The sequence below is a fragment of the Mustela putorius genome, unplaced genomic scaffold (genome assembly GCF_011764305.1).
Source record: "Mustela putorius furo isolate JIRA1106 unplaced genomic scaffold, ASM1176430v1.1 tig00000461_pilon_pilon_pilon, whole genome shotgun sequence".
Taxonomy (NCBI): Eukaryota; Metazoa; Chordata; class Mammalia; order Carnivora; family Mustelidae; genus Mustela; species Mustela putorius.
Genome location: NW_025421390.1, coordinates 3,159,681 through 3,177,701, shown reverse-complemented (window position 1 = coordinate 3,177,701; position 18,021 = coordinate 3,159,681). Strand labels below are relative to the sequence as shown.

Here is an 18,021-nt window from a genome sequence, read left to right as displayed (position 1 = left end):
ATTGTAAACTGGTAATAGTAATTAAAACATAGTAATATTACTGTAATAATAATTAAAGTGAATCTTTCTAGCAAATTATCAAACCTGAGGAGGGCATGTGGAAACCTCTGAGTAGGTCAGAGGGATTAGGTGGCCTGGAACTTACGTTTGGCATCTGAAGTGGGGACAATCTTGTTGGGACTGAGGCCTTTAACTTCTGGTATCTGAGGCTGGCTCTAGGCACATAGTGTCAGAACTGAACTGAATTATTGCACACTTAGTTGAAGAGGTGGACCTGAAAAAAGATACCATGTATTTGGTGTCCAGAGGGGGAAAACCCTTGAGGTATAACTTTTATATGGTTACAGAACATGATAAGTAAAATGTTTATATCAGAGTCTGGCTTGTTTTAGTGATATCTAAAAAAAAATAGGAATTAATTTATACCTTAGTGTGAATTGTTTTTTAAAAATGGGGAATTACATATAATTGAGATACTAATGAGTAATTAATTTTAAACAGGTCCACAAAAAATAAGGAAATTCCTCCTTGGGCAAATAAGGTTCCATACATCAGAGAAAAGAAATCATCTTTGAATCTATCTTACCGAAGTCATGATTGCTCTCGAACTTGTCTAATGAAAGTACCACTAACCTTCAAGGGAGAAAACCCTCTGCAGCTACCCATCAAATGCCATTTCCAAAGACGACATGCAAAGACAAACTCTCATTCTTCAGCACTGCATGTGAGTTATAAAACCCCTTGTGGAAGGAGTCTACGAAACGTCGAAGAAGTTTTTCGTTACCTGCTTGAGACAGAGTGTAACTTTTTGTTTACAGATAACTTTTCTTTCAATACCTATGTTCAGTTGACTCGGAATTACCCAAAACAAGAAGAAATTGTTTCTGATATGGATATTAGCAATGGAGTGGAATCGGTACCCATTTCCTTCTGTAATGAGATTGACAATAGAAAGCTTCCACAGTTTAAGTACAGAAGGACTATGTGGCCACGTGCATATTACCTAAACAGCTTTACCAACATGCTTACTGATTCATGTGACTGTTCTGAGGGCTGCATAGACATGTGAGTAGAAAAACATGGCATTTCAAAAAGTCTTCTGAATGTAGGGGTACTTGTCAGGAAGTCCTATTGTATATCAGTTTGTCTGTTTGTCAGTCTAAACTCTGTTCACTAGGAATCTAAAATGGAAAATATATTCTATCACTAGCAATAGAAAAGAAAACTCTTTTCCAAATATTATAGTAATTTGAAAATTATTTCTTCCAAAGATGAGTATTTCCTTTAGTACCATAATCATAATAGCAACAAGTCTAGCTAATGCCATGTAGCAGAGCCAGAATCTTATAGTGTTACACATACACTTGTTACACAGGTGCTTTACATATAGTTTTTTCCGTAATCCTCACAAAACCCTGTGAAGTAGGTAATATTACTTCTGTGTTATAAATGAGAAAGTTGAGAAGCCAATTTTAAGGTTATAGGGCAAACAAACTAAAGAGTCGGTGTTTGAACCCATGCTCTTTACCATTTTGTTATATGTCTTATTTTAATTTTACAAATATTTCCTTGTTACTTCTTTATAAAGTCAGAGGTGCTTATAATTCATATTCTCATAAAATTGGCATTCCACTAAAAAATCATGTTCTAATATGTAAGAATTTGAAAATTTTATTTTAAGGGTATGTGAGATATATGTAGGTAGGCATATATGGAGTGGAGTTCTATTAAATACATTTAATTTAATGCAAATTTAGCTACCTGTACTAGGCAAAAGGAAAAGAAAGAGAAAAAGAAGTAATTTAAATAATATAGACAATAGTTTCACCATCTCAGTTAATTGAAGTATGAGAGAAGATATATAAATCTGTTACCTCAATTTGGCTCAGTTCCTTTAGGCCTGTCATAGAGCAAGTCTCTCACAGTGCCAGATTTTATTCTGTTTTAAAATAAGGGGTTTTTTTTGTTTTGTTTTGTTTTGTTTTAATATTTTGTCTAAATATAATTGACGTGTGGCCAAGCCCAGTCTCAGTGCTGGAGGAAAAAGCTGTTGCACAATGTATACTTAATGGTCAGTTTATAAGATTTTTTTAAAAGAAACTTGACTATATATGATTTTTTATAAAAATTTATCTGAGAGAAAAATTTTATTTGAGAGGGAGAGAAGAAGAGAGGAAGAGAGAGAATCTCGTGCCCTGTGTGGACCCTAATGTGGGATGCCTAATGTGGGGCTGATCTCATGACCCTAAGATCATAACCTGAGCCGAAATTGAGAGTCAGATGTTTAAACCACCCAGGCACCCCAACTCTATATGGTTTTTGCTTTAACTCTGTAGACACTAACCTTGATATAACATGTATCACCATTATACATATTTTCATCTATATGTCAGAAACTAAAACAGAAATCACAAAAGCAAAGGCTGAAACCTGCTGGGATCTAGAAATGACACAAGCACTGTGGCTAGGGATTTTAACTCTTACTGGAGTGGGAATTAAACATGTCCCATGCGTGGCAGATAGTGGGCACTGAGTTCTCCAGGGCATAGAAACAGGCAGGGGCCTCTACAGGACTGGAAAGTAAGCTAATTATCTCACATAGCCTAGAATGGGATTAACAACAACTGGTTTTAGAGCAGTGAAACCCATAGTCACAGCCAGAGCAATGAGGAAAGGAGTCAACATAAAGGAGCACCCAGGAGTAAACCGCATAGAAAGGTAGGATTTTAGTAGCACACAAAGATGTATAGGACCATGAAGGCAGCATGAGTTCCAACAAATGGGAGCATTCACACATGAAGAATCCAAAATAAATATGATTAAAAGAGACTTTATTTTTTTTTAAGATTTCATTTATTTGAGAGAGAGAGGAAGAAAGAGCATAGGAGAGCAGAGAGGGAAGGACAAGCAGACTCTAGTGAGTGCAGGCCTAACATGGGGCTGAATCTCACAACCCTGAGATCATGACCCAAGCTGAATTTAAGAGTCAGTTGCTCAACTGACTGAACCACTCAGGTGCCCCCAAAAGAGACTTTAAAATAGATATGTTTAAAATGTTCAGAGAGATTAAAATGTTAACATCCATGAAATAAGTGAAGGCTATTAGGGGGCCAGGGAAAGGTGTATATATATATAAAAAAAAATTGGAAATGTGGGAAATAAAGCGTGTGGTCACAGAAATAAAAAAAAAAAAAACAATAGATGGACTCAATGGTAGAGCTCATATAGCTGGAGAATAATTAGAAAGCACTAGTGAGTTGCAAGACAAAAGAGATCTTTCAGAATGAAAAAAGATGAAGACTTGAGGAAGACAATTTACAGATTAAAAACTGTGAAGGATAAAATGAGAAACCTTAGAATATATCTGAGAAGAAGAAAAGAGCAACATTCAAAGAGCTAATAGCTGAAAATTTAAAAAGTATCTATGGTAAAGAATATATTCAAACACTGTCAGAAAAAAATTGACTAACAACACAGTTCTCATCAGAAATAAAGACAAAAACAGAGGCAGATTAGCTTAAAATGCCAAAGGCAAATAAATGTAAAACTAGAATTCTATACCAAGCCAGACCAGTCATTTGACAGGGTGATGTTCAAACAATTACATAGCCATTGAGGACATGCATACATTTTTTCCCAGCAATAGTACTTTTAAGTATATCTAGAGCATTGTTTTCCAAGCTACAGATTTAATGGGAGGTAAAATCATTAAAGCGATTGTAACTAGCATTTTTAAAATTTAAATAGTAAAGAAAATACCGAAGGGGGACCTGGCTGGCTTAGTCAGGAGATTGTGCTAATCTTGATTTCAGGGTTACATTTGAGCCCACGTTGGGTGTAGAAATTGCTTAAAAATAAAATCTTGGGGCACCTGAGTGATTCAGTTGTTTAAGCATCTGCCTTCGGCTTAGGTCATGATCCCAGGGCCCTGGGTTGGAGCCCAACATTGGGCTCCCTGCTCAGTGGAGAGCCTCCTTCTCCCTGTCCCTCTGCTGCTCCCCCTGCTTGTGCGTGCACTCACTCTCTCTCTTTCTCTCTCTCTCTCTCAGTCTGTCAAATAACTAAACAAAATCTTTAAAAAAAATCTTTAGGGGTGCCGGGGTGGCTCAGTCAGTTAAGTGTGTCTGACTCTTGGTTTCAGTCTCAGGTCTTGATCTTGGTGTTCTGGGATTGAGCCCCGCTTTGGGCCCCATGCTTGGCACTGGGTCTGCTTCAGATTCCTCTCCTACTCCCTCTCCCACTCATATTCACGCGCGCTCTCTCTCTCTCTCTCAAATAAATAAATCTTTAAAAAATAAATAAGTAAAAACAATAAAATATTTTTTAAAAAGAAACTACCCAAATATATCATACACAAAGGTAAAATTTCATGCCACTGTTTCAGTTTATACATACACATAGAGAAATATATTTGTATGCCTATATAGGATCATGAAGAAAATGTATTTCTTACTGTTGGTCCTTAATCAGAAATCAGAGAGATCCTACTCTAGATATGCTTACACATATGCATAACAAAAAGCTATTAGTTGCAGTATTGTTTGTAATATTTGAAAACTAGAAACAACTTAATTGTATACCAAGCAATTTCATTAAGCAACTTAATCACTTATCCAAATGCTATCAAAAAATTAAAAGGAATTGAGATTTGTATATAACACATATGAGCCTCAAAAACATTTTGAATGAAAATGGCAAATTGTAGGATAATAACTATAGTGAATTTTTAAAAACAATACAATATTTTGTTTGTAGGTACATACGCATGTAAAAGTATAAAGGATGCAGCACCAAACCTCTTGAGAGTTTAGTTTTATCTGTAATGTTTTATTTTTTAGAGATGATATATACAGTGTATATATAGTGTTTTTCTCCACATCTTTACCAACACTTGTTATTTCTTTGGGGTACTAAATATCCTGATAGGTGTGAGGTGATATCTCATTGTAGTCTTGATCTGCATTTCCCTGATGATGAGTGATGTTGAGCATCATTTCATGTGTTTGTTGGCCATCTGGGTGTCTTCTTTGGAAAAATGTCTGTTCATGTCTTCTGCCCGTTGGATTATTTGCTTTTTAGGTGTTGTATAAATTTTTAATATATTTTGGATAGTAACCCTTTACTACATATGTCATTTGCAAATATCTTCTCTCATTTAGTAGGTTGTCTTTTAGTTTTGTTGATGGTTTCCTTTGCTGTATAGAAGCTTTTTATTATGGTGTAGTCCCAAAAGTTTATTTTTTGCTTTTATTTCCCTTGCCTCAGGAGACATATCTAGAAAAATACCACTTCAGCCAATGTCAGAGAAATTGCTGCCTGTGCTAAAACTCTCTTTTGGGAGTTTTTTGGTTTCAGGTCCCACGTTTAGGTCCTTAATCCATTTTAAGTTTATTTTTTATATATGGTGTGAGAAAGTGGTCCAATTTCATTCTTTTGCATGTAGCTATCATGTTTTCCTGGCACCATTTGTTGAAGAGACTTTTTTCCCATTGCATATTCTTGCCTCTTTTTTCAAAATGTTGGTTGACCATATAATCATGGGTTTGTTACTGGACTTTTTTTTTTTTTTTTAAGATTTTATTTATTTGACGGAGAGAGAGAAATCACAAGTAGGCAGAGAGGCAGGCAGAGAGAGAGAGGGGAGGAAGCAGGCTCCCTGTGGAGCAGAGAGCCCCATGCGGGGCTCGATCCCAGGACCCCTGGGATCATGACCTGAGCCGAAGGCAGAGGCTTTAACCCACTGAGCCACCCAGGCGCCCCTGTTACTGGACTTTTTATCCTATTCTGTTGATCTGTGTGTCTGTTTTTGTGCCAGTACCATTCTGTTTTGATTCCTATAGCTTTGTAGTATAACTTGAAATCCAGAATTGTGATCTTTTTCAAGCTTGTTTGGCTATTGTGTGTGTGTGTGTGTGTGTGTGATTCCATACAAATTTTAGGATTATTTGCTCTGTGAAGAATGCTGTTGGTGTTTTAATATGAATTGTATTAAATCTGTAGATTGCTTTGGGTAATATAGACATTTTAACAATATTTGTTCTTCCAAGCCATGAGCATGGAATATCTTTCCATTTATTTGTGTCTTCTTCAATTTAATCAGTAATTTTCAGGGTACAGGTCTTTCATCTTGGTTTAGTTTGTTCTTAGGTATTTTACTATCTTGGTGCAATTGTAAATGAGATTGCTTTCTTATTTTCCCTTCCTATTGCTTCATGTAGAAAAATGCAATAGATTTCTCTACATGGATTTTGTATCCTGTAACCTTACTAAATTCATTTATTAGTTCTAGTAGTTTTTTGGTGGAATCTTTAGGGTCTTCTGTATATAGTATCATGTCATCTGCAAATAACGACAATTCTACTTCTTTCTTACCAATTTGAATGCCTCTTCTTTCTTTTTCTTGTCTGATTGCTGTGGGTAGGACTTCCAGTATTATGTTGCATAAAAGTGGTGAGAATGGACATCCTTGTCTTGTGCCTGATCTTAGAGGAAAAACTCTCAGTTTTACACCATTGAGTATGATGTTAGCTGTGGGTTTGTCAGTTATTCACTCATGGCCTTTATTATATTGCAGCATGACCCCTCTAATCCCACTATGTTGAGAGTGGGGTTTTTTTTTGTTTTTTCAATCACGAATGATGTTGAATTTTGTCAAATGCCTTTTGTGAATCTATTGAGATGATCCAATGATTTTTGTCCTTCCTTTTGTTAATATAGAGTATCATGTTGATTAATTGCATATATTGAGCCATCTTTGCATCCAGGAATAAATCCCACTTGACCATGGTGAATGATCTTTGTAGTATATTGTTGAATTTGGTTTGCTAATCTTTTGTTGAGGATTTTTGCATATATGTTCATTAGCTACATTGCTCCGTTGTTTTCTTTTTTCCTAATATCCTTATCTGGTTTTGATACCTAGATAATGCCTCGTAGAATGTATTTGGATGTTTTCCTTCCTCTTCTATTTTTTGGAATAGTTTGAGAATAGGTATTAACTCTTCTTTAAATGTTTAATATTAACTCTTTTTAAATGGAGTTTTTGATTTACAATTCAGTTTTGTTACTAGTAATCATTTATTCTATTTTTTCTTGATACTTATGGAAAATTATTTTTGTGAATTTATCGATTTCTTCTACATTGTCTAATTTGTTGGCTTGTAATTTTTCATAGTAATCTCATCTCTTATAATCCTTTGTATTTCTATGGTGTCAGTTATTACTTAACTGCTTTCATTTCTGATTTTATTTATTTGAATCCTCTCTCCCTTTTTTTGATGAATCTGACTAAAGGTTTATCAATTTTTTTTTCTTATCAAAAACCAGGCTTTGGTTTCATTAATATTTTCTATTTTTTTTCCTTGTTCTCTGTTACATTTATTTCTGCTCTGATCTTTTTTATTTCCTTTCCTCTACTAATTTTGAGTCTTGTTCTTTATCTACTTCCTTTAGGTGTAAGTTTAGATTGCTTGAGATTTTTCTTATTTTTTTGAGGTTAGTATATATTTCCCTCTTAAATCTGCTTTTGCTGCATGCCAAAAATTTTAGACCATTTGTGTTTCATTTGCTTAGAGGTATTTTTTAATTTTCTCTTTGATTTTTTCATTGGCCCATTGGTTGTTGTCTAGTAGCATGTTGTTTAACCTCCACATGTTTATGATTTTTCCACTTTTTTTCTTTTAATTGATTTCTGATTTCATTCCATTTTGTCAGAAAAGATGCTTGATATGATTTCAGTCTTAAGTTTATTAAGACTCATTTGTTGGGATATATGACCTGTCATGTGGAATGTTCCATGTGCTCTTCAAAACAATGTGTATTCTCTTGTTTTTGGCTGGAGTGTTCTGTATGTATATTTCAAGTCCATCCAGTCTACTGTTCAAAGACACTGTTTCATTACTGATTTTCTGCCTGGATGACCTATCCATTAGTGTAAAGAAAATGTTAAAGTCCTCTACTATTATTGTATTACTGTTAGTTTCTCCCCTGGTGTCTGTTAAAATTTGCTTTATACATTTAGTTGCTCCAGTGTTGGGTGCTTAGATACTGAACAGTGCTATATCCTGTTGTTAGATTCATCCATTTGTCATTATATAATGCACTTCTTTGTCTCTTAATACAGTCTTTGTTTTGAAGTCTATTCTGTCTGATACAAGTATTGCTACTGCAGGTTTGTTTGTTTGTTTTTCACTTCCATTTGCTTGGAATATCTTTTTCCATCTCTTCACTTTCAGTCTGTATGTATCTTTAGGTCTGTAGTAAGTCTCTTTCTTGTAGGCTGCATATAGATGGGTCTTGGTTTTTTTGATTTTGCTCTGTTTTTGTGGTTTTGTTTTGTTTTTGTTTTTGTTTTTTAGAGAGGGAGGGGAGGGGCAGAGGCAGAAGCAGAAGGAGAGAGAGTATCTTAAGCAGGCGCCATACCCAGCAAAGAGCCTTACATTGGGCTGGGTCTTACAATCCTGAGACCATGAACTGAGCCAAAATCAAGAATCGATCCTTAACTGACTAGGCCACCTAGGCCCCTGTCTTATCTTTTGATTGAAGCATTTGGTCTATTTGTATTTAACATAATTATTAATAGGCATGTACTTATTGCCATTTTGTTAATTGTTTTTGTAGTTCTTTTCCATTCCTTTTTTCTTCTCTTATTCTCTTTCCTTACGGTTGATTACTTTCTTTAGAGTTAGGCTTGGCTTTCTTTCTCTTTCTCTTTCGTGTCTCTGTTCTAGGTTTTTGGTTTGTGGTTACCACGAGGTTTATATATAACTTCCTTAGGGGTACCTGGGTGGCTTAGTCAGTTAAGCAACTGCCTTCAGCTCAGGTCATGTTCTCAGGGTCCTGGGAATGAGCCCGCGTCAGTCTCCCTACTCAATGGGGAATATAATTTTTCCCAGTTCCTCTGCCCCTCCCTCCACACTCATTGTCTCACTCCCTCTAAAATAAATAAAATCATGACATATAACATCCTAAGTGTATAACAGTCTATATTAAGCTCATGGTCTCAAGTTTGAACACACTATAAATGAGCTTTATTTTAACTTCCCTCTCCCTCATTTTATATCTATGTTGTCATATTTTATATCTTTTAATTTTGTGAGTCCCCTTTCATAATTTTCCTCTAATGGCCTTTTCTTTTCCACTTCAAGAAGTCACTAACATTTCTTGAAAGGTCAGTTTGATAGTGATAAACCCTTTAACTTGTTTGTCTGGAAAAATCTTTCTCTCTCACTCAGTTCTGAATGATAATCTTGCCAGATAGAGTATTCTTGTTTGTGGATTTTATTCTTTAAACACATTTTTTATTCTTAAGTTTTTGCTAAAAACCAGCTGATTGTATTATTAGGTTTCCTTTGTATGTTATTAATTGCTTCTCTCTTGTTGCTTTTTAAAATTCTATCTTTAATCTTTGACATTTTAATTATTATATGTCATGGTGTGTATCTCTACAGATTCATCTTGTTTGGAACTTTCTGTACTTTCTCAGCCCAGATGTCTGTTTCCTTCTCTAGATTAGGGAAATATTGAGCTGTTACTTCTTCAAATAAGTTTTCTACCTCTTTCTCTCTTCTGATTGCAGGACGTTTATAATTCAGATGTTTGTTCACTTGATACTGTCCAAAAGGTCCCTTAACCTATCCTCCTTTTTAAAAATTCTGTTATCTTGTCATTAATCAGCTTGGGTAGTTTCCATTACCCTATCCTCCAGATTGCTAATATGTTCTTCTGCATCCCCTAATCTATTGATTCCCTCTAGTGTAGTTTTCAATTCAGTTATATTCTTCAACTCTGACTGATTCTTTTTCATATTTTCTATCTCTTTGATGCAGTTTTCACTGAGTTCACCCAGTCTTCTCTGCAATCTGGTAAACATCTTCATGATCGTTACTTTGAACTCTGTCAGGATATTGCTTATATCCATTTCATTTAGTTTACTTTCTAAGGTTTTGTGTAGTTCTTTGTTTGGAGCATGTTCCTGTTTCCTCATTTTGCTTGACTTTCTGTCTTTATTTCTATGAATTAGGCAGCATGTTTGCTTCTCCTAAACTAGAAGAAATGATCTTTGCATGGTTATGTCTATGGAGACTATGTACCTGGTGACTGGCTGGCTCACAGGAGCTGTGGCTGGCTGTTGTGGGCTAGAGGCCGCAGGGGACCCTGTGCTGGGGCTGTTTTAGTGGGATGCCTGAAGCTGAAGTTGGTGCGGGATGAGCTGTCCTCGGGCTCTCAGTGCATGTAGGACATTGGCCAGATAGCTGAATCTGAAGTGGGTATGGGCTGTAATGGTCCCAGGGCTCTTTACAGAGGGGGAACCCTGTGAGTACAGCTGAAGGTTAAGTGGATATGAGGCCAGGGGTCCCCATAGTTCTTTATTCAGGAGAGCTCTGGTAGCGTAGCAATGGCTGAGGCAGGGCATGAGTCAGGATGTTCTAGGATACTATGCACCAGGGATGCGCAGACATCATCCGGAGCCAAGGTGTTATGAGCCTGGGCTGTTCTAGGATACTTTGCACCTGTGTCATCTTGACACACCTTGAGAGATGGCTGGAGCTGTATTAAGTGTGTGCTTTGTGTGCTGTACTGGGGCTGCTTTGATGGGATGGCTAGGGCTGGTATGGGTTAGGGGCCCAGAGTTCACTGCAGTGATAGACCCACGAGGGTACCTGGACCTTTTCCCTGTCTGCAGTATCAAGGGAGAGGGGGAATATCAACCGTGGTGTTCACCAGCCCCTCTGACTTGGAGTGAGTTTCAGCAGCTCTCCCCCCATTTTGCATAGTTCTAGGGTTGAGTCCTTTGTATTCTAGTAGCTCTTTTAAACAGGCTTTTTTCTGTGCCCTGCTGAGGTCGCAGGTGGACTAAGACATCCAGACCGTACTCTGATCTGTGCTATCAAGGTGGAGAGGAAACGTAAACTGTGGTGCTTGCCAGCCTCATAACCCAGACAGGATTCCAGCAGCTGCTCCCCTGCCAAATGGCAGGGGTCTAGGGCTAGTTCCTTTATATTCTAGTTGTCATTTTAAGCCACAGCTTTTTTTCTGTGCTCCAGGGTAGACAGATCTGCTCAACAGTCGCTCCTCATTGCAGTTCAAAGTGTCAGAGGTGGTGGGGGTTCCCTTCGTTACTGTGTCTCTGTCTCTCTCTCTCTCTCTGTGGTCTGTCTTTTGTGTGTGTGTGTGTGTGTGCAGAAGCTTCTCAGTCAGCCCTTATTCTTCAGGAGGCATTGCTCTATAATTAGGTAGATATAGTATGTTCATGGAGGGGGTGAGTTCAGGGTCTTCCTACATTGCCATCTTTTTTTTTTTTTTCTTAAGATTTTATTTATTTGAGAGAGAGAAAGAGAGAGCATGAGAAGGAAGAGGGTCAGAGGGAGAAGCAGACTTGATCCCAGGACCCTGGGATCATGACCTGAGCCGAAGGCAGACACTTAAGGACTTACACCAACCAGGCGCCCCAGTTTTTGTCCTTTAAAGAGATCTCTTCTTTAGGGAAGAAGTCCAACTGTCCATGAGCTAAGTGACTATTCTAAATACAATTACATTCTTTACTATATTATTTACATTTTTATCAAGACTCTCTTTACTTAAGTTGGTGCTTTTTTATTCTAACTTCTTGATCCATTGCTTTCCTTTTAGAACAAAATGTGCATGTCTTCAACTGACCGCAAGGAATGCCAGGACTTGCCCCTTGTCAAGTAATAAAATAACCACTGGATATAAATATAAAAGACTACAGAGACAAATACCTACTGGGTAAGATACCTTGAGGATTTATTGCAGGGTGTTTGTATTTTTGAAGGTGGGTACTTTATTGTTGTGGTCTGTAGTCTTATAGATATCATTAAATATTAATTTTTTATACCAAAAATATATATTAAGGAATAAAAAACCAAATTTATATATTGTTCTTGGAAATAGAAGTCAGAAAAGAAAAAGAAAGAAAGAAATGGAAGTCAGAGAGCACACACAGGGTAAATGTGTACTTAAACACCCATCTGCTTTGAGTCTAGCTCTTACCCTCTAGGGTTAGACTACTTTGGGAAGCTCTTTCCCCACTGAGAAATAGAATTTGCAAAGCTCATCTAAGAATTGGGAATTTTCAAACTTTCAAAATTGTTGTTATTAAAAAATACAGAGAAATGGAAAAGCTTTCTTTTTAGATATTCCTTTCCCAGACATTACTAGACATTTAAAAAAAGCTAACATTTATTATGTGCCAGGCATTGCCGTAAGCCCCTTGTAAATACTGACTCATTTAATCGTGAAACAACCCTACAACATAGGTACTATTATATATCCCAATTTTAGAAAATGGGAAATTGATAACTCATCCAAAGCTATGATGAGAATCCAGGCAGCGTAGCTTGGGGAGGCTTCACACTTAGTCTGCCTCCTGTCCTAAGTATTAGTGAGGTAGCAGTATAAACTGCTTTTGCTTTTAATTTAGGATATCTGATTTATTTTTTTCTTGCATATTTTATTGACAGCATTTATGAATGCAGCCTGTTATGCAAGTGTAATCGGCGAATGTGTCAAAACCGAGTTGTCCAGCATGGACCTCAAGTGAGGCTACAGGTGTTCAAAACTGAGAAGAAGGGATGGGGAGTACGCTGCCTAGATGACATTGACAGAGGGACATTTGTTTGCATTTATTCAGGTAAAGCAAAGGTTAATTATTCAAATTACTATAGTAAGATCTGCATTTCTGAATCTCCATTTTACTAAATCTTATAGCAAGGACAGGAGCAACAATATAGAGGAGGAGCATCAGAGGAGGGCAGGTGACTGGGAAATCGAGCACTCGCAGATGAGGAGATACTGGGTATTCCAGAAAAAACAAAAGGCTCAGAGATAAAACTTGGGTTATTATGTGAGGCATTTTTTTTTCTCTCCATCGCTATAGATGCTTTGGGATAAGTTAAGACTTTTTGAATAAGAAAGCTAAATGACTGACTTCCTAAGGTAAAGATTATCAACCAAAGATGATCTTGTTCAATAATTTGAACTGTTAGAATTTAACAAGTTAAGTCTGTAATAAATACCTGCACAAGATGATTCAGGCAGTGACTTTAAGCAGCTCCCTCCATTTCAGGGACTCAAGTTGCCCATCTCTAAGCAAAGCTTCCCAACCAGTGTTTTATGGTTGTGCCATTACTGATTTTTTCTGGTCACAACCCCTCGGCCAGAAACATCAGTTGCAGTAGTCTCAGCCATTTACCCTGGAGTATCAGGCAAAAAAGCCTCACTCCCTGTGTGTACCATGAAATGAGAAAGGTTGAGGATACATGGCTCTGGAACCAGTCTGAAGGAATTATGCTGGACCAAGTCTTGGCAGGAAGGCAGCAGAGACCAGAGCAACCACAGCCATCCTCATCTGAAATTCCAGATTCACTTCAGTGAAAGCAAGAATTAGTATAATTCATAACAGCCACATTTGGATCCACATACTACACAATTTGCCTACACATTAATCTCTCATATTTCTAAAAATCACTCTTTGATGAGAGTCAGCTGCCTTATAAGGAGCCACATGGTGTCCAGGAAGTATCATTAGTTTTGTCCTCATTACTAGAAAATGTACTTAAGGTACCTCTCTAATCTAGCTGCTGATTTTGACTTGGTAACTATAGTTTTGAGTCCCTTAAAAGAAAATGCATAAACTTTAAGTTTTAATATTACACTAGAACTTAATATGAGAGCAATAGGCACAATTGCCTTACATTTACATAGGTCACTTTATTAAAAAATACAGGTTTTTTAAAAAGATTTTATTTGAGAGAAAGCAGGAGTGGGGATGGTGGGGGAATGGAAAGCGGCAGAGGAAGAGGGAGAAGCAGACTCCTTACTGAGCAGGGAGCCCAACATGGGGCTTGATGCCAGGACCCCGGAATCAGGACCTGAGCTGAAGGCAGATATTTAATTGACTGAGCCACCCAGGAGCCTTAAAAAAATACAAGTTTTAACTGATAAAGCATTTTAATTAGACTTTTTTTTTTTTTAAGATTTTATTTATTTATTTGACAGAGATCACAAGTAGGCAGAGAGGCAGGCAGAAGGGAGGAGAGCAGGCTTCCTGCTGAGCAAAGAGCCCGATGCAGGGCTCAATCCCAGGACCCTGGGATCATGACCTGAGCCGAAGGCAGAGGCTTTAACCCACTGAGCCACCCAGGCGCCCCTTAACTAGATATTTTAACTAGACACAAAAGCTGCGATGTTAAGAGTGGAGCTCCCTATGGGCCGCCCTTCATTTTATATCAGAACAGACAAATGCCTTTTTTCATTTATTTATTTATTTATTTTAATATTTTATTTATTTATTTGACAGAGAGAGAGAGATCACAAGTAGGCAGAGGTAGGCAGAGAGAGAGGTGGAAGCAGGCTCCCTGCTGAGCAGAGTCCGATGTGGGGCTCGATCCCAGGACTCTGAGCCTAAGGCAGAGGTTTTAACCCACTGAGCCACCCAGGCGCCCCAAATGCCTTTTTTTTTTTATATGGCCAGTGTTTTTTCGTATACTGGAAGATAGGAAGTCACTTAGTGGTCTTTTATTTATTGTTTCTTACAAGAGTTTCCTAGGGTGAGTTAATGTATTTATTTTCATTATAGAAATATGGTACATTTCACAGAGATCTTTAGTAATGGAGCAGAATGGAGATGTTCTTTTATTGTTTAGCAATTTTATTATTTTTTTTCTTAATAAACTCTTACTTTTTTTCTTTTAGGAAGATTACTCAGCAGATCTAACACTGAGAAACCTAATGCTATTGGTGAAAATGGAAAAGAAGAGAATATTATGAAAAATATGTTTTCAAAAAAGAGGAAAATAGAAGCTGCAGATTGTGAGGTTGAAGTTATCCCATTAGAACTGGAAACACACAAAAGTGCTGAGACTGAGGAATATCTGCCTACGTTCAGTAATAATTTAAAAGAGCCTGTTATGTAAGTAAGATACTATGAACCCAGTCAAGATTGATCTATATTATTGAACAAGAATGGTTCCTTTTGTTTCTGACTTCCCCTGCCCCCACTACTCCTATGTATCTCCTATATATCAACTTGCTTCACAGTTGTTAAGTTTAACTCTGAAAAATCTAGAATGCTTATATTTTAAAAACTAGCCAACATATTTATCTCCTCAGTGTCCTATTTGTGTAGTTTTACTTTTAAAAGACTTATCCCTTTTTTTTTTTTTTTTAAAGATTTTATTTATTTATTTGTCAGAGAGACAGCGAGCACAGGCAGACAGAGAGGCAGGCAGAGGCAGAGGGAGAAGCAGGCCCCCCGCGGAGCATGGAGCCCGATGTGGGACTCGATCCCAGGACGCCGGGATCATGACCCGAGCCGAAGGCAGCTGCTTAACCAACTGAGCCACCCAGGCATCCCAAGACTTATCCCTTTAATCAGAGTCTTTATGGATGTCACAACTTTTGCTGTCCTTTTTATTTTCTGTCATCTTATTCACAATCCTTTTCACAGATTCATTTTTAAAAATACTTCAAAAATGATTGGCTCTAAAATATATTTCCTTCTTTAGTGGGAGATAAGCATAGGTGTTACTAGATTAATTTCTAAATGGATACTTCTGTAACAGTGATACCTATATTTCAAGGTCCAATAAAGAGAATTTTTAGTGATATATAGAATAACTGTTTTTCCTTTTCAGAGAAATGAAATGTAACAATATTTCAAGAATTCAATATCATTCAGTCATTAGAAGTCCTAAAGTGAAGACAGCCATTATTCAACGCAATGGGAAAAGGATGGTAAAAACTGCAAAATGTAGATGGGCCCCTTATGAGAACATTAACTGTGATTTCAACTTTGTCTTTTATTTAATTCCAGTTGTTTGTATAATTTAGTAATATGTAGGAATTCTTTTATTACTTTGGAAGGGACATACTGTTGAAGTATTAGGATCGTGTTTTATTTACTTAGTGTCCTCCAGGGTCATTGGCCTGTTCCCAACTTAGATACATAAGGAGACTGTTGATCATGATCTGACAATGTGTTCCACTGAGACTGAGAGCTGTCTAGTTCTGAGAATTTATAGAAAAGCTAGAATGTTCCAGAGTTGGGAGTGATACATAATAAGAAAAAGATGGAGTAATTTAGGTTAAGAAGATAAGGTTGAGAGGCATAAGAGAAAGTCTAATGAAAGAATCATCCAGAACACACCATTCTACATAACTTCTGAAGGTATAGTTTTCAGTCTCTACTGAGAAAAATTAGCCAGAGACTATAACTTGGAAGCAGTGAAAGATACAGGAAAAAAAACAAAGAAAGACATAAAGGTAGTTCACAGTAGGGCTTGTTGATAAAAAAATAAAAATTCTGCCCTACGTGATGTGCCAATATTTGCCCTCTGCCTAGCGATGTACATACAGTAAGTACCTCTTCAAGATCACATAATTATGAAAAGGTTAGTCCATTAGACCACATAGAACTCCAGCTCTGCTGCTTTCTACCTGGGTCACATGTCCATGTCTACATTTCTTTATCTGTAAAATGTGGAGAATATTATCTGTCTCAGAGTTAAGAGGATTAAATGAGAGAAGCTTCAGAAACTTGGTGTAGCATAGTGTTTGACACCCAAGTGCTCAATAAATATTGACTATTTAAGTAAATTGAATAATAATAATAATAATGGTCAACACTTATTAAACACATAGTTGAGTGCCAAGTGTGGTGTTAAACTTATGACCTTTTTAAAAGTTATCATTAATATATAAAGTGATTGCTGTATCTACAACTTGTAAACACCGGCAACTCCTTTGACCTCCTTGAAGTAAAAACTGGCCAAAGTGTGCTTTTATCTTTGTATACCTTATAGTTGAAGCCGAATTTATAATCTGGTATCAGAATTGAGGGATACAGACAGATGTCTTTGAAGTTTATTTTAAATTTTAATGCCTAAAGACTGTCTTGACAGTTTTGATAAATAAAATCTGTAATTTGTGGCTTACTGGAGTGCCCAGAAGTAGAACACAGCCAAAAGGGCTCCATCACTCCAGAGATTTCTTATATCAGCTTTGAGTCTTCCAAAACTAATATGGTAGCTACAGCTTATGAAGACTGACACTTGATGAAAAGAGGTCTAACTGCTACATTAAATTGTTTATCCTGATCTAAAAGTAAAGACATCATACCTGTTCTCTTTTAAGGGATTTGCTTCCTCAGAGTCTGTCATCTCAGAAGATAATGATGGATTTAAACCAACCCAAGTACCTCTGAACTCCAAAGCCGAGGAAATGAAAAGTAGGCTTTGTTTCACTCTGTGATAGCCTGCCTCTTGTGCCTTTTTGTCTATCTTGCTCAATACCTGTGGCTTATTTTCTTGAACTTAGAACAAACAAGCTGCATTCGTCATAAAAGTTATTACTTGGGTGGATCAGAGGGTGGCACACTATAATTTGTGGACCAAATCTGGCCTATCATCTGTTTATGTATGGCCTGTGAGCTAAGATAATTTTTACATTTTTAAATAACTTAAAAAAAAATAAGATGAATAATATTTTGTGACAAGAATTATATGAAATTGTGTTTTCGTGTCCATAAACAAAGTTTTATTGGAGCATAGCCACTTTCATTAATTTACATATTATCTCTGATGACTTTCACATTACATCAGCAGAACTGAATAGTCACAACAGAGACTGGATGGCCCACAAAGCCTAAAATACTATTTGGCCCCTTGCAGAAGTTTGCCAGCCCTTGATCTGTTTTTGCCAACAGTGATTCTGAGGCATGGCAGGAAGAAGTGGAGTAGACAGCTCTGAGTCTGCATAGTTCTCGGTGTTATCTGTGGCTTTGGAAGCATTGTCCAAAGCAGCCATTTCCTCACTCTTTTAGGGGCTCCTTTAAAATTAAGATACATCATTCTGTAGTACTTCACAGCCAACAGTGCTGTAGGGATGCTCAGTGAAAATATTGCTATTCTGAGTGCCTGTCTTTCAGTGTTACCAGTCTTGTAGTGGTTTATGTTACAGTTTGACAAACCTGGATTTTCATACTTTTGCTTTTCATAATAT

The 18,021-nt window shown here is 37.0% G+C and overlaps 1 protein-coding gene across 11 annotated transcripts in view; it reads left to right on the top strand.

The window, feature by feature from the left end:
* LOC101680049 (SET domain bifurcated histone lysine methyltransferase 2) overlaps positions 1-18,021 on the top strand; it is a 92,585-nt gene that overhangs the window by 33,644 nt on the left and 40,920 nt on the right. For 10 of the 11 annotated variants that reach the window (XM_045080599.1, XM_045080596.1, XM_045080593.1 and 7 more), the window contains 6 exons: positions 502-1,065; positions 11,632-11,748; positions 12,483-12,652; positions 14,716-14,932; positions 15,657-15,756; positions 17,155-17,248. In XM_045080599.1, coding sequence (XP_044936534.1) covers positions 502-1,065; positions 11,632-11,748; positions 12,483-12,652; positions 14,716-14,932; positions 15,657-15,756; positions 17,155-17,248 — 1,262 coding nt within the window. The remainder of the gene's footprint in view (positions 1-501; positions 1,066-11,631; positions 11,749-12,482; positions 12,653-14,715; positions 14,933-15,656; positions 15,757-17,154; positions 17,249-18,021) is intronic. The other variant, XM_045080597.1, reaches the window with a different exon arrangement.